Source organism: Ranitomeya variabilis, chromosome 8 (genome assembly GCF_051348905.1).
Source record: "Ranitomeya variabilis isolate aRanVar5 chromosome 8, aRanVar5.hap1, whole genome shotgun sequence".
NCBI classification, from domain to species: domain Eukaryota; kingdom Metazoa; phylum Chordata; class Amphibia; order Anura; family Dendrobatidae; genus Ranitomeya; species Ranitomeya variabilis.
In genome coordinates, this window is record NC_135239.1 from 220,338,841 (window position 1) to 220,357,699 (window position 18,859).

The 18,859-nt window shown below is 47.9% G+C and overlaps 1 protein-coding gene across 3 annotated transcripts in view; it reads right to left on the reverse strand.

The window, feature by feature from the left end:
- FANCD2 (FA complementation group D2) overlaps positions 1 to 18,607 on the reverse strand; it is a 193,892-nt gene extending 175,285 nt beyond the window's left edge. For all 3 annotated transcript variants that reach the window (XM_077277273.1, XM_077277272.1, XM_077277271.1), the window contains exons 1-3: positions 18,477 to 18,607; positions 9,544 to 9,681; positions 9,406 to 9,473 (exon numbers count right to left, since the gene is read on the reverse strand). In XM_077277273.1, coding sequence (XP_077133388.1) covers positions 9,406 to 9,473; positions 9,544 to 9,679 — 204 coding nt within the window. In that variant the 5' untranslated portion in view covers positions 9,680 to 9,681; positions 18,477 to 18,607. The remainder of the gene's footprint in view (positions 1 to 9,405; positions 9,474 to 9,543; positions 9,682 to 18,476) is intronic.
- Positions 18,608 to 18,859: the final 252 nt, after the last annotated feature.

The following is an 18,859-nucleotide window of genomic DNA, read 5'->3' on the forward strand; positions in this document are numbered from 1 at the left end:
TTACATACACCCCACCTATTATACAGACACATCATCACCTATGTATTACATACACCCCACCTATTATACAGACACATCAGCACCTATGTATTACATACACCCCACCTATTATACACATCACCTATGTATTACATACACCCCACCTATTATACAGACACATCATCACCTATGTATTACATACACCCCACCTATTATACAGACACATCAGCACCTATGTATTACATACACCCCACCTATTATACAGACACATCATCACCTATGTATTACATACACCCCCACCTATTATACAGACATCATCACCTATGTATTACATACACCCCACCTATTATACAGACACATCATCACCTATGTATTACATACACCCCACCTATTATACAGACACATCATCACCTATGTATTACATACACCCCCACCTATTATACAGACATCATCACCTATGTATTACATACACCCCACCTATTATACAGACACATCATCACCTATGTATTACATACACCCCACCTATTATAGACACATCATCACCTATGTATTACATACACCCCACCTATTATACAGACATCATCACCTATGTATTACATACACCCCACCTATTATACAGACATCATCACCTATGTATTACATACACCCCACCTATTATACAGACATCACCTATGTATTACATACACCCCCACCTATTATACACACATCATCACCTATGTATTACATACACCCCACCTATTATACACACATCATCACCTATGTATTACATACACCCCCACCTATTATACAGACATCACCTATTACATACACCCCCACCTATTATACACACATCATCACCTATGTATTACATACACCCCCACCTATTATACACACACATCACCTATGTATTACATACACCCCCACCTATTATACACACATCATCACCTATGTATTACATACACCCCCACCTATTATACACACATCATCACCTATGTATTACATACACCCCCACCTATTATACAGACATCACCTATTACATACACCCCACCTATTATACAGACATCATCACCTATGTATTACATACACCCCACCTATTATACACACACATCATCACCTATGTATTACATACACCCCACCTATTATACACACACATCATCACCTATGTATTACATACACCCCCACCTATTATACACACATCATCACCTATGTATTACATACACCCCCACCTATTATACAGACATCACCTATTACATACACCCCACCTATTATACAGACATCATCACCTATGTATTACATACACCCCACCTATTATACAGACATCATCACCTATGTATTACATACACCCCACCTATTATACAGACATCATCACCTATGTATTACATACACCCCACCTATTATACACACATCATCACCTATGTATTACATACACCCCCACCTATTATACACACATCACCTATGTATTACATACACCCCCACCTATTATACACACATCATCACCTATGTATTACATACACCCCCACCTATTATACACACATCATCACCTATGTATTACATACACCCCCACCTATTATACAGACACATCATCACCTATGTATTACATACACCCCCACCTATTATACAGACATCATCACCTATGTATTACATACACCCCACCTATTATACAGACATCATCACCTATGTATTACATACACCCCACCTATTATACACACACATCATCACCTATGTATTACATACACCCCCACCTATTATACACACATCATCACCTATGTATTACATACACCCCACCTATTATACAGACATCATCACCTATGTATTACATACACCCCCACCTATTATACAGACACATCATCACCTATGTATTACATACACCCCACCTATTATACAGACATCATCACCTATGTATTACATACACCCCCACCTATTATACAGACACATCAGCACCTATGTATTACATACACCCCACCTATTATACAGACACATCATCACCTATGTATTACATACACCCCACCTATTATACAGACACATCATCACCTATGTATTACATACACCCCACCAATTATACAGACACATCATCACCTATGTATTACATACACCCCACCTATTATACAGACATCATCACCTATGTATTACATACACCCCACCTATTATACAGACATCATCACCTATGTATTACATACACCCCCACCTATTATACAGACATCACCTATTACATACACCCCACCTATTATACAGACATCATCACCTATGTATTACATACACCCCACCTATTATACAGACATCATCACCTATGTATTACATACACCCCACCTATTATACAGACATCATCACCTATGTATTACATACACCCCACCTATTATACACACATCATCACCTATGTATTACATACACCCCCACCTATTATACACACATCACCTATGTATTACATACACCCCCACCTATTATACACACATCATCACCTATGTATTACATACACCCCCACCTATTATACACACATCATCACCTATGTATTACATACACCCCCACCTATTATACAGACACATCATCACCTATGTATTACATACACCCCCACCTATTATACAGACATCATCACCTATGTATTACATACACCCCACCTATTATACAGACATCATCACCTATGTATTACATACACCCCACCTATTATACACACACATCATCACCTATGTATTACATACACCCCCACCTATTATACACACATCATCACCTATGTATTACATACACCCCACCTATTATACAGACATCATCACCTATGTATTACATACACCCCCACCTATTATACAGACACATCATCACCTATGTATTACATACACCCCACCTATTATACAGACATCATCACCTATGTATTACATACACCCCCACCTATTATACAGACACATCAGCACCTATGTATTACATACACCCCACCTATTATACAGACACATCATCACCTATGTATTACATACACCCCACCTATTATACAGACACATCATCACCTATGTATTACATACACCCCACCAATTATACAGACACATCATCACCTATGTATTACATACACCCCACCTATTATACAGACATCATCACCTATGTATTACATACACCCCACCTATTATACAGACATCATCACCTATGTATTACATACACCCCACCTATTATACAGACACATCATCACCTATGTATTACATACACCCCACCTATTATAGACACATCATCACCTATGTATTACATACACCCCACCTATTATACAGACATCATCACCTATGTATTACATACACCCCACCTATTATACAGACATCATCACCTATGTATTATACACCCCACCTATTATACACATCATCACCTATGTATTACATACACCCCAACCTATTATACAGACATCATCACCTATGTATTACATACACCCCCACCTATTATAGACACATCATCACCTATGTATTACATACACCCCACCTATTATACAGACACATCATCACCTATGTATTACATACACCCCACCTATTATACAGACATCACCTATGTATTACATACACCCCCACCTATTATACAGACACATCATCACCTATGTATTACATACACCCCCACCTATTATACAGACATTATCACCTATGTATTACATACACCCCACCTATTATACACACACATCATCACCTATGTATTACATACACCCCACCTATTATACAGACACATCATTACCTATGTATTACATACACCCCACCTATTATACAGACATCATCACCTATGTATTATACACCCCACCTATTATACACATCATCACCTATGTATTACATACACCCCAACCTATTATACAGACATCATCACCTATGTATTACATACACCCCACCTATTATACACACACATCATCACCTATGTATTACATACACCCCACCTATTATACACACATCATCACCTATGTATTATACACCCCACCTGTGATGAGGGAACAGCCGCCATCTTGGACGGGCATACTAACAGAGATTGGCGTGACTCCATTTTGCCTCCTGGTCACAGGTCTGCAGAGAGGAGTGCTCCTGGCCCCCACCTTTTCTAATGAACATAGTGCCTATTAGTATGGTAATCGGCTGAGCTCAGAGGAGATTGCAGAAGGTACTTCAAAGCTCAGTTAGGAAGCCACACCAGCAGGGGGCTTGGAAATGCTCAAGGGCTTAATTAAAGCACGCATGTCAAGGGGCCACTGGATACACATCTAGTATGGTCGTCCAGCCGAACCGTCTCTGACATGGAATCGTGAATTATGGACGCATCGTTCGAGGTAGCGGCTCATAAAAAATATTCCCCTCGTCCTAAAGAAATGGTGCATCTAATGGTGCGACTCCTGTATCCGTGGGAGGTCTGAAACCCGAGATATAGAGATCAGCCTCCCACAGGGACCGAATGGGTCCAGGTTTGATCCCAGTACGACCGGCAGAACAAACCACAGGCGCTGGTACTGCCCGTGTGCTGATCCGATCATCCTGAGAGCAGTTATCCCATTTATTAGATATTGGGACAAATATCGCAGGGAGGCAGAGGGGTGGAGATTGCTAAGCCCACCCAGCTACAGGGGGAGGGACACGGCAGGGTTAAGAGCTGGAACATGTGGAGAGTGACAGACACAGAAGATGACCAGCTAAGAAACAGGGCATGCCAGCCAGACGGGGGCAAGCACACGCTTTCTGGGGGCTGCCCGGCAACTAAAGTTTTGGACCTGCGGAACGCTGCGCCCCCCGGCTTCCACAAGCGACCTCTAACCTGGTAAAGTGACCTCCAGCTTTATACCTTAAGCCTTGTATCATTGTTGTTATATTGTACTCTGACTGTAACTCTTGATATATTGTGATTGTATATTTCTTGTAATTACCTAGTGCGCCCTTAAGGCAATTAAATCATAAATTAATTTTGGGCTGATCCTTTTACTCTGATTGCGAATCTTAGAATACCCAGTGTGGGTAACAGGGCAGTCCTTCCGGCGGCCATTTGCTCTAGGCGCAGTTCCCTTACTGACCTGAGAGACAAAGGGGGCGCCGGAGAGCTGTGCCTGTGTAGTGACGTCACGGATTGGTGACGTGGAAGGAAGGGGCTTCCTTCACACCACCTATTATACACATCATCACCTATGTATTACATACACCCCAACCTATTATACAGACATCATCACCTATGTATTACATACACCCCACCTATTATACACACACATCATCACCTATGTATTACATACACCCCCACCTATTATACACACATCATCACCTATGTATTACATACACCCCACCTATTATACAGACATCATCACCTATGTATTACATACACCCCCACCTATTATACAGACACATCAGCACCTATGTATTACATACACCCCACCTATTATAGACACATCATCACCTATGTATTACATACACCCCACCTATTATACAGACACATCATCACCTATGTATTACATACACCCCACCTATTATACAGACATTATCACCTATGTATTACATACACCCCACCTATTATAGACACATCATCACCTATGTATTACATACACCCCACCTATTATACAGACATCATCACCTATGTATTACATACACCCCACCTATTATACACACATCATCACCTATGTATTATACACCCCACCTATTATACACATCATCACCTATGTATTACATACACCCCACCTATTATACAGACACATCATCACCTATGTATTACATACACCCCACCTATTATAGACACATCATCACCTATGTATTACATACACCCCACCTATTATACAGACATCATCACCTATGTATTACATACACCCCACCTATTATACACACATCATCACCTATGTATTATACACCCCACCTATTATACACATCATCACCTATGTATTACATACACCCCCACCTATTATACAGACATCACCTATTACATACACCCCCACCTATTATACACACATCATCACCTATGTATTACATACACCCCCACCTATTATACACACATCACCTATGTATTACATACACCCCCACCTATTATACACACATCATCACCTATGTATTACATACACCCCCACCTATTATACACACATCATCACCTATGTATTACATACACCCCCACCTATTATACAGACATCACCTATTACATACACCCCACCTATTATACAGACATCATCACCTATGTATTACATACACCCCACCTATTATACACACACATCATCACCTATGTATTACATACACCCCACCTATTATACAGACATCATCACCTATGTATTACATACACCCCACCTATTATACAGACATCATCACCTATGTATTACATACACCCCACCTATTATACACACATCATCACCTATGTATTACATACACCCCCACCTATTATACACACATCACCTATGTATTACATACACCCCCACCTATTATACACACATCATCACCTATGTATTACATACACCCCCACCTATTATACACACATCATCACCTATGTATTACATACACCCCCACCTATTATACAGACATCACCTATTACATACACCCCACCTATTATACAGACATCATCACCTATGTATTACATACACCCCACCTATTATACACACACATCATCACCTATGTATTACATACACCCCCACCTATTATACACACATCATCACCTATGTATTACATACACCCCACCTATTATACAGACATCATCACCTATGTATTACATACACCCCCACCTATTATACAGACACATCATCACCTATGTATTACATACACCCCACCTATTATACAGACACATCATCACCTATGTATTACATACACCCCACCTATTATACAGACACATCATCACCTATGTATTACATACACCCCATCTATTATACAGACACATCATCACCTATGTATTACATACACCCCACCTATTATACAGACACATCATCACCTATGTATTACATACACCCCCACCTATTATACAGACACATCATCACCTATGTATTACATACACCCCATCTATTATACAGACACATCATCACCTATGTATTACATACACCCCATCTATTATACAGACATCATCACCTATGTATTACATACACCCCCACCTATTATACACACATCATCACCTATGTATTACATACACCCCCACCTATTATACAGACATCACCTATTACATACACCCCACCTATTATACAGACATCATCACCTATGTATTACATACACCCCACCTATTATACAGACATCATCACCTATGTATTACATACACCCCACCTATTATACAGACACATCATCACCTATGTATTACATACACCCCACCTATTATAGACACATCATCACCTATGTATTACATACACCCCACCTATTATACAGACATCATCACCTATGTATTACATACACCCCACCTATTATACACACATCATCACCTATGTATTATACACCCCACCTATTATACACATCATCACCTATGTATTACATACACCCCACCTATTATACAGACACATCATCACCTATGTATTACATACACCCCACCTATTATAGACACATCATCACCTATGTATTACATACACCCCACCTATTATACAGACATCATCACCTATGTATTACATACACCCCACCTATTATACACACATCATCACCTATGTATTATACACCCCACCTATTATACACATCATCACCTATGTATTACATACACCCCCACCTATTATACAGACATCACCTATTACATACACCCCCACCTATTATACACACATCATCACCTATGTATTACATACACCCCCACCTATTATACACACATCACCTATGTATTACATACACCCCCACCTATTATACACACATCATCACCTATGTATTACATACACCCCCACCTATTATACACACATCATCACCTATGTATTACATACACCCCCACCTATTATACAGACATCACCTATTACATACACCCCACCTATTATACAGACATCATCACCTATGTATTACATACACCCCACCTATTATACACACACATCATCACCTATGTATTACATACACCCCACCTATTATACAGACATCATCACCTATGTATTACATACACCCCACCTATTATACAGACATCATCACCTATGTATTACATACACCCCACCTATTATACACACATCATCACCTATGTATTACATACACCCCCACCTATTATACACACATCACCTATGTATTACATACACCCCCACCTATTATACACACATCATCACCTATGTATTACATACACCCCCACCTATTATACACACATCATCACCTATGTATTACATACACCCCCACCTATTATACAGACATCACCTATTACATACACCCCACCTATTATACAGACATCATCACCTATGTATTACATACACCCCACCTATTATACACACACATCATCACCTATGTATTACATACACCCCCACCTATTATACACACATCATCACCTATGTATTACATACACCCCACCTATTATACAGACATCATCACCTATGTATTACATACACCCCCACCTATTATACAGACACATCATCACCTATGTATTACATACACCCCACCTATTATACAGACACATCATCACCTATGTATTACATACACCCCACCTATTATACAGACACATCATCACCTATGTATTACATACACCCCATCTATTATACAGACACATCATCACCTATGTATTACATACACCCCACCTATTATACAGACACATCATCACCTATGTATTACATACACCCCCACCTATTATACAGACACATCATCACCTATGTATTACATACACCCCATCTATTATACAGACACATCATCACCTATGTATTACATACACCCCATCTATTATACAGACATCATCACCTATGTATTACATACACCCCCACCTATTATACACACATCATCACCTATGTATTACATACACCCCCACCTATTATACAGACATCACCTATTACATACACCCCACCTATTATACAGACATCATCACCTATGTATTACATACACCCCACCTATTATACAGACATCATCACCTATGTATTACATACACCCCAGGCAGACGGCCATATAACCGGGGTGAGCTTTGTGGATGGGCGGCTTAGAACCACATAACAGTCCCCTGGGTTCGGGAGCGTTGGGGATAGCTCTCATCTCCCCATAATGGATGCGGCCGTCTGACTGCACCCTAATGGCTCCGCTTCACAGGCGGCGACCAGACGAGTTCCCCGGAGCCACGTCCATCACAGGATCAGTGACCACAAGTGTCATATCATCAGTAAAGGCGTCCGGCCTCCTGGTACTTATAGTGCACCGACCATCACAACATCATGTGACAAAGATTCGGAGCCGCTCCTCAGCCAACTATAGCCTGCATGCCTTTAGGAAGAGTGCACAGCCGTAACATGTGGTGACAGATCCCTTTAAGGGTGGGGGGGCCTCTGCCCACAGAAGAACAGCGGGTGGTCTCAACATACAAACCACAGGTGGCCACTCAAGACAAGGACGTCACGGACGCTCCGCACTCGCATCCCGCAGGCCCTGCGGTCCTCACCTCTGGATAGCGCTCGTGCTTCCGTATCATCTGCTGCAGGGTCTTCTGGAAAACTCTCTGATCTACGGCTAAAGAGGAAACCGTGAGTGGAGGAGCGAGCGGTGGCAGCATGCACAACCCCAGACATGGCCGCCGTACCCAGGAGGTTCTGCTGCTCCCCACACTTCAGGGTGAGTCCGGACAACTGCAGCAGCTGCAGGAAGACGCTGTCCCCGACCAGCGATGACTCCTGGGGTCTCCCACGCTGCTTACTGCTCACACGGCGCTTCTTCATCTCTAAACACAAAGCCGTAAGTCACAAAGGAGCGGAGGGAGAAGAGGAGCGAGGGGAGTGGGCGAAGAAGAGGAGCAAGAGGGCCGCCGAGGAGCGGAGAGAGCGAGGGGAAGAAGAGGAGCAAGAGGGGTGTCAGAAGGGGAGCGAGGGGAAGAAGAGGAGCAAGAGGGCCCCTGAGGAGCAGAGGGAGAAGAGGAGCGATGGGAGTGGGCGAAGAAGAGGAGCAAGAGGGCCCCCGAGGAGCGGAGGGATAAGGGGAGCGAGGGGGATAAGGGCAGCGAGAGGAAGAAGAGGAGCAAGAGGGGTGTCAGAAGGGGAGCGAGGGGAAGAAGAGGAGCAAGAGGGCCCCTGAGGAGCAGAGGGAGAAGAGGAGCGATGGCAGTGGGCGAAGAAGAGGAGCAAGAGGGCCCCCGAGGAGCGGAGGGATAAGGGGAGCGAGGGGAAGAAGAGGAGCAAGAGGGGTGTCAGAAGGGGAGCGAGAGGGCCCCCCGAGTAGCGGAGGGAGAAGGGGAGCGAGGGGAAGAAGAGGAGCAAGAGGGCCCCTGAGGAGCAGAGGGAGAAGAGGAGCGAGGGGAGTGGGCGAAGAAAAGGAGCAAGAGGGCCCCCGAGGAGCGGAGGGATAAGGGGAGCGGAGGGATAAGGGGAGCGAGGGGAAGAAGAGGAGCAAGAGGGGTGTCAGAAGGGGAGCGAGAGGGCCCCCTGAGTAGCGGAGGGAGAAGGGGAGCGATAGGGAGAAGGGGAGCGAGAGGGCCGTCCAAGGTGCGGAGTGAGAAGGGGAGCGAGAGGGGTGACGGAAGGGAAGCGATAGGGAGAAAGGGAGCGAGAGGGCCCCCGAAGAGCGGAGGGAGAAGGGGAGCGAGGGAAGTGGGGAAGAAGAGGAGCAAGAGGGCCCCTGATGAGCAGAGGGAGAAGGGGAGCGAGAGGGTCCCGTCACGATAATGTGAATATGCCATGTGTGAGTATCTACCTAAAAGTACATTGGCTTTTCAGACACACGGTGTGTGTGTGTGTGCGTGCGTGCGTGCGTGCGTGCGTGCAACCCTCATTTCTCCCCCTCCCTCAAGAATTTATATGGCTTCAAAGTGAAAGTAGAAGCACATGGGTAAAAAAACCCAAGTTTCTTTGTCCTTGCTAATGTAAATATCATAGCACCGATTAATGATAGAAGTAGGACAAATACTGTACATTTTTCACACGGGCTTTGGTAGAACTATCAGCCAGTGAGCCTTCTAGGTTCCAGAACCACTACAATTGAGAAACGGATTACTACGGAACTGGGTCACCCAGCCACCCCATGTCTATACTTAAAGGGGTTGTCCACTACTTTCAATTAACCCCCCCAATGTATCCCCCCGGGGCCCCTGATGAATTGTGTAATTACCTTCCGTTGCCGTTTTCGCCTGTGAGCGGCGCTATTCCGGCGGCTGAGTCCGGGTCACGTGACCCCCAGGCTGCAGCCGCCGCTTATTTCCGCCGACGTCACGTCAATTTCCAGACTCTGGAAATTGACGTGACGTCAGTAGCAGGCGTGAGCCAGCCTCACAGTCAGCAGTCACTCATCAAGTGGGTGGGGCTGCAGGGCTGTGCTGGGGGCGGGCGGGGCTAGGCAGGGATGTGCGGGCGCCGGTGCTCTGCGGGCCGGTGCTGTGCGGTCCGGCGCTCTGCGGTCAGGCACTGTGCGGGCCGGCATGTGCTGGGGGGGTGGTGTGTGTGTGTGTGTGTGTGTGTGTGTGTGTGTGTGTGTGTGTGTGTGTGTGTGTGTGTGTGTGTGTGTGTGTGTGGTCCGATGGGAATACAAGTCCCATCGGGCTCTGCCTGCTACAGTGACAGTGAGTGACACATTAGCCAATGATGGGACAGTAGTAATCCCATCATCCGGCTAATGTGTTGAATGTAAAAAAAAATAAATAAAATAAATACACATATACAGTACATACATACAACACACCATGTGACAACATGCACCATGTGATATGCGAAAACATGCAACATACGACATGCAACGACATGCACCATGCGACATGCACCATGCGACCACATGCACCATGCGACCACATGCACCATGCGACCACATCCAACATGCACCATGCGACGACATGTACCATGCGACCACATCCAACATGCACCATGCGACGACATGTACCATGCGACGACATGCACCATGCGACGACATGCGACATGCACCATGCGACGACATGCGACATGCACCATGCGACGACATGCGACATGCACCATGCGACGACATGTGACATGCACCATGCGACGACATGTGACATGCACCATGCGACGACATGCGACATGAGACGACATGCACTAAAATAATAAACAACCAATATACTCCCTGATCCGCAGAAATTCAATTAAAACGAGTGTCCCTCGACGATCTCCCGTGGAGAGCAGGAGCATCTGCTGATCCAGGAACACAATGATGGAAGGTATCCTTCCACAATGTATTCCCCACAATGTATTCCTACGCCCCTGTGAGAAAATAGTCCCTAGTCTCACTTTATGCCATTGCTGTTGAGAAATTTTCTCACGCAATTGCCATAAAGTGAGACTTTGTCCTAAAGTAACCTCTCAGTGATAAACTGCAGGAGCCATGGTCTCCTGTCAGTGTGTCACTGAAGGTCCTATAGAGCAGTGACGTCACCCGATGTCACTGTTCTATAGGGGAGATCGTCGTGGGACACTCGTTATTAATTGGACTACGGCGGACAGGTAGTATACGGTTTATTATTTTACGTTTTTTGCAGGCGCTGAAGTATGGTAAGTATGGTTAAATGAAGAATATTAAAATACATTTTTCCTAATGTGTGCGTGTTTTATTAACCCTTTATTACTATTGGATTAATAATGGATAGGCGTCTTATTGATGCCTCTCCGTTATTAACCCGGCTTAATGTCACCTTACAATAGCAAGGTGACATTAACCCCTTATTACCCCATATCCCACCGCTACACGGGAGTGGGAAGAGAGGGGCTAAGTGCCGGAATTGGCGCATCTTACAGATGCGCCATTTCTGGGGCGGCTGCGGACTGGTATTTGTAGCCGGGGGGGGACCAATATCCATGGCCCCTCTCTAGGCTATGAATATCAACCCGCAGCTGTCTGAGTAGCCTTTCTGGCTATAAAATATAGGGGGACCCCACGTCATTTTTTTTGGGGGGGTCCCCCTATTTTAATAGCCAGTAAAGGCTATGCAAACAGCTGCGGGCTGATATTCATAGCAGGCTACAAATATTGGCCCCCGGCTTTCCCCCTCTGGCGCAGAAAATTGCGCGGGAGCCCACGTCGTTTTTTTTTCCTTTTTATTAAATTAAACGCTCATTAAGGCCTCTAACACTTGCGTCGGTACGGGTCCATCGCTATGCGTCGGGCCTACGTACTGACGCACATTGTGAAATTTGTGCACGTCGTGGGCAGCGGATGCAGTTTTTCAACGCATCCGCGGCCCATTCTGAAGTCCGGGGAGGAGGGGGCGGAGTTTTGGCCACGCATGCGCGGTAGAAAATGGCGGACGCGACGGACAAAAAAAAACAAAACGTTCACTTGAACGTTTTTTCGTGCCAACGGTCCGCCAAAACACGACGCATCCGTTGCACGACGGACGCGACGTGTGGCCATCCATCGCGATCCGTCACTAATACAAGTCTATGGGTAAAAAACGCATCCTGCGAGCACATTTGCAGGATCCGTTTTTTTCCCAAAAAGACGGATTGCTAAAAACGCAAGTGTGAAAGTAGCCTTAGGGTGCTTTCACACTAGCATCGGTAAGGGGCCGTCGCGCTGCATCGCTAATAAAAGTCTATGGAGAAAAATGCATCCTGCAGGATGCGTTTTTTCTCCACAACGACGCATTGCGACGTGCAGTGCACAACGCTAGTGTGAAAGAGGCCTTAGAAACATCGGCCTTTCTATTATATATCTATGGATATATCTATCTATAGATATATTTATATATAGACATATCTATAGATACATAGATGTATCTATCCATATATTTGGCTGCTTTCACACATCAGGTTTTTGCCATGAGGCACAATCTGGCGAGTTTTGAAAAAAACGGATCCATTTTTTTTCCGCCGGATCCGTTTTTTTCTCATAGAGTTGTATTAGCGCCGGATTGCGCCTGATGGCCACACGTTTCATCCGTTTTTTGCTGGATCCATCAAAAAAGCTGTTTCCGCCGGATGGAAAACACATACAGAAGAACGTTTTTTCTGTCCGGCGAAAAAACGCACAGCGACGGATCCGGCAAAAAAAGTATTAAACTGAGCTGTGAAATGATGAATCCGGCCTTGGAATCCGTTTTTTCATGCATGTTTCCAGTCAAATCATGCACATTTTCCGTTTATTTACTTATTCCCAAAAACGGCATTAAAACCGCGCATAAACCGCACCAAAAAAAGCATCAAAGCTGCACCAAAAACTGCATCAAAACCTGGTGCAGTTTTGGTGCGGTTTTGATGCAGTTTTTGGTGCGGTTTTGATGCAGTTCTTGGTGCGGTTTTGATGCAGTTCTTGGTGTGCTTTCGGTGCGGTTTTGATGGAGTTATTGGTGCGGTTTTGATGCAGTTTTTGGTGCGGTTTTGATGCAGTTTTTTTCAGTTTTGATGCGTTTATGGAGTTTTTTGCACGGTTTTGATGCATTTTTTAATTCGCTTTTGGTGTGGTTTTTGCACAGTTTTTAGGTGTTTTGGTGCGTTTTTGAAAGCTAAATAAAGATGCATTATTGAACAAAAGAAAAAGATTTGTGATGTCATTATTGTCCAACCCACACTCCATTAAACACACAGATAGATGAAATGGATAGACAGAGCTACATATAGATAGATCTATAGATGCATACATCTACCTATTCATATATCTATCTGTAGATGTGTCTGGATAGATATATCTATTGACAGATGTATGGATAGCGTAGGGTGTGTGTCCACTGTCCGGATTACATCCGAATGAGCTGCAGATTGGATGCTGCGTACTTGTAGTCCCATCGGATGATGCCTGCACACACACCCTAAAAGACCCCCTGCACAGCCCCGCACACCTGAACAGCGCCGCACACACCCGAACAGCCCTGCACACACCCGAACAGTCCTGCACAGGGCTGTACACATCTGAACAGTCCCGCACACATCCGAACAGCCCGCAGACCCCGCACACACCTGAACAGTCCTGCACAGGGCCGCACACATCCGAACAGCCCGCAGACCCCGCACACACCTGAACAGTCCTGCACACATCCGAACAGCCCGCAGACCCCGCACACACCTGAACAGTCCTGCACAGGGCCGCACACATCCGAACAGCCCGCAGACCCCGCACACACCTGAACAGTCCTGCACAGGGCCGCACACATCCGAACAGCCCGCAGACCCCGCACACACCTGAACAGTCCCGCACAGCGCCGCACACATCCGAACAGCCCGCAGACCCTGCCCGCCACACACGCACACCGTCACCGCCCACACACTTCCATCCTGCCGAGCTGCAGCGTTTCTCAGACCCACATCCGCAGCAAAACTGCAGATCTTTTTTACATCTGCGGTTTTGCTGCGGATGTGCCCAACTCAATGAAAGTCTAAAGGTGCAGAAACGCTGCAGTTCGGCACAAAAGAAGTGACATGCTGCGAGAAAAAAAAGCTGCGTTTTGGTGCGGCTTTTTCCGCTGCATGTGCACAAGTCTGCTGCTCCCATAGACTTACATTGGTTGTGCACTACACTGCGGATTTGATGCAATTCAGTGCGGCAAAAAACCCTGCGGCTCTGCAGTCAAATCCGCAACGTGTGCACACAGCCTTAGCATTTTGTGAACTTAGCAAAAAAGCCAAGCAAAAAAACAAGTGTCGGATTGCACTTTTTTTGCTATTTCATTGCACTTTGAATTTTTTTCACATTTTCTGTTACCCGACATGGTAAAATCAAAGGTGTCGTTCAAAAGTAGAACTTGTCCCGCAAAAGATAAGCCCCCACATGGCCACATTGACGGAAAAATTATGGCTCTGGAAAGAAGGGGAGCGGTAAACGAAAAAAAGCTCCAGGGGTGAAGGGGTTTAGAAACATGGATATAGATATATCTGTATCTATCTGTTATCTATCCATCCCATATCTATCTGTTATCTATCTATCCCATATTTATCTGTTATCTATTTGTTATCTATCTATTTGTTATCTATCCATCCATCTATCTGTGTGTAATGGAGGGTGGGTTGACCAGAAATGACATCACAAATCTTTTTGAAGATAGAGGGGGGAGAGGAGGGAGGCGTTGGGGTGTGTTTTGGAGGGGGTGTGCCAGGTGCAGAGTTACAGGCGAGTGCAATGCATCATGGAACGTGTAGTATTAGAGCACAGTAAGTCAAGAGATAGGAAGTTGTCGATTAACCCCATGAGAGCTGGATCCAGCACTGAAGATGTGCTGCTACAGCATAATAAAAGGTAATATTGCTAAAATAAACACAGTAGATGTTTTCAGTGGCACATAATGGCAAGATTTATGAAAAAAAAAAAAAAAGGTTATAGTAGTGGACAACTTCTTTAAAGGGAACCTGTCACCCCCCCCCCCAGGCGTTTTTAACTAAGGCTACGATCACATTTGCGTTGTGCGCCGCAGCGTCGGCGCCGCAACGCACAACGCAAACAAAACCGCAGCAAAACGCATGCACAACGCTGCGTTTTGCGCCGCATGCGTCCTTTTTTTCATTGATTTTGGACGCAGCAAAAATGCAACTTGCTGCGTCCTCTGCGCCCAGACGCGGGCGCCGCAGGGACGCATGCGGCGCAAAACGCAAGTGCGACGCATGTCCATGCGCCCCCATGTTAAATATAGGGGCGCATGACGGATGCGGCGACGCTGCGGCGCACACCGCAAATGTGAACGTAGCCTAAAAGAGGCACCTTGTGCAGCAGTAATGCTGCATTCTGACGAGGTGGCTCTTTTAGTTCTGGGGGCTGTAACTTGAGAAATAATCAGTTTTATAATTTGTCTGAAGTATCTGCTCCTCAGTCAAGTGGGCCGGCGTTTCCCCCCTGCTTCAGACAGCACACAGCCGTCACTCACATCTTCTTGGCGCCGGGCGCCGCCTCCTCCTCACCGCTGTTTTCAAAAGTAGCCGGCGCCTGCGCTCTTTTCTCCTGCCTGGTACCCCCTGAGGAGCAGAGTGACAAGGGGAGCGAGCGGGCCCCCCGAGGAGCGGAGGGAGAAGAGGAGCGAGCGGGCCCCCCGAGGAGCGGAGGGAGAAGAGGAGCGAGCGAGCGGGTCCCCCCCCCCCCCCCCCGAGGAGCGGAGGGAGAAGAGGAGCGAGCGGGCCCCCCCCCCCCGAGGAGCGGAGGGAGAAGAGGAGCGAGCGGGCCCCCCCCCCCCGAGGAGCGGAGGGAGAAGGGGAGCGAGCGGGCCCCCCGAGGAGCGGAGGGAGAAGAGGAGCGAGCAGGCCCCCCGAGGAGCAGAGTGACAAGGGGAGCGAGAGGGCCCCCCCGAGGAGCGGAGGGAGAAGAGGAGCGAGAGGGCCCCCCGAGGAGCGGAGGGAGAAGAGGAGCGAGAGGGCCCCCCCGAGGAGCGGAGGGAGAAGAGGAGCGAGAGGGCCCCCCCGAGGAGCGGAGGGAGAAGAGGAGCGAGAGGGCCCCCCCGAGGAGCGGAGAGAGAAGAGGAGCGAGAGGGCCCCCCGAGGAGCGGAGAGAGAAGAGGAGCGAGAGGGCCCCCCGAGGAGCGGAGAGAGAAGGGGAGCAAGAGGGCCCCCCGAGGAGCGGAGAGAGAAGGGGAGCGAGATGGCCCCCAGAGGAGCGGAGGGAGAAGAGGAGCGAGAGGGCCCCCCGAGGAGCGGAGGGAGAAGGGGAGCGAGGGCCCCCCGAGGAGCGGAGGGAGAAGGGGAGCGAGAGGGCCCCCCGAGGAGCGGAGGGAGAAGGGGAGCGAGAGGGCCCCCCGAGGAGCGGAGGGAGAAGGGGAGCGAGAGGGCCCCCCGAGGAGCGGAGGGAGAAGGGGAGCGAGAGGGCCCCCCGAGGAGCGGAGCGAGAAGAGGAGCGAGAGGGCCCCCCGAGGAGCAGAGGGAGAAGAGGAGCGAGAGGGCCCCCCGAGGAGCAGAGGGAGAAGGGGAGCGAGAGGGCCCCCCGAGGAGCGGAGGGAGAAGGGGAGCGAGAGGGCCCCCCGAGGAGCGGAGAGAGAAGGGGAGCGAGATGGCCCCCAGAGGAGCGGAGGGAGAAGAGGAGCGAGAGGGCCCCCCGAGGAGCGGAGGGAGAAGGGGAGCGAGGGCCCCCCGAGGAGCGGAGGGAGAAGGGGAGCGAGAGGGCCCCCCGAGGAGCGGAGGGAGAAGGGGAGCGAGAGGGCCCCCCGAGGAGCGGAGGGAGAAGGGGAGCGAGAGGGCCCCCCGAGGAGCGGAGGGAGAAGGGGAGCGAGAGGGCCCCCCGAGGAGCGGAGCGAGAAGAGGAGCGAGAGGGCCCCCCGAGGAGCAGAGGGAGAAGAGGAGCGAGAGGGCCCCCCGAGGAGCAGAGGGAGAAGGGGAGCGAGGGCCCCCCGAGGAGCGGAGGGAGAAGGGGAGCGAGAGGGCCCCCCGAGGAGCAGAGGGAGAAGGGGAGCGAGAGGGCCCCCCGAGGAGCGGAGCGAGAAGAGGAGCGAGAGGGCCCCCCGAGGAGCAGAGGGAGAAGAGGAGCGAGAGGGCCCCCCGAGGAGCGGAGGGAGAAGGGGAGCGAGAGGGCCCCCCGAGGAGCGCGGACAGCGCCAGAGGAGAAGCACCTGCAGCGGGGCGGACAGGAGCGCTCCCACCGCGCACAGACAACCCTCGGCCGCCGCTTTTCGCCGCTCACCTGTTCCCGGAGCGGGGCCGTCAGTCACCACAACCCTGAGCTGCACGTGACACTTTCCCGCGTTTCTCTTTCTTGCCAATTGGACGCTGCTTAGAGAGGCGGAGCTACCATCCGACCTGTGAATCCCTATTGCTGAGATGTCCGTGGGACGTCATACCATGGGCGGGGTCTCCCGGTGTGTGGTGTCCAGTCAGGCTGTGTGCACTTCAGCCTCAGTGTTCTCTCTCCGCTCCGGGAGCCGGCAGTGCAGTGTGGCCGGGCGGAAGGTGTAACAACTCACAGCCCGAGTGTATCCCTCCGCTGCCACGGAACAAGGATGAGAGTCCGAGGATCCTCATTACAGGTCACCTGCGACAGAGAACCTAGGAGAGACGGAGACCACC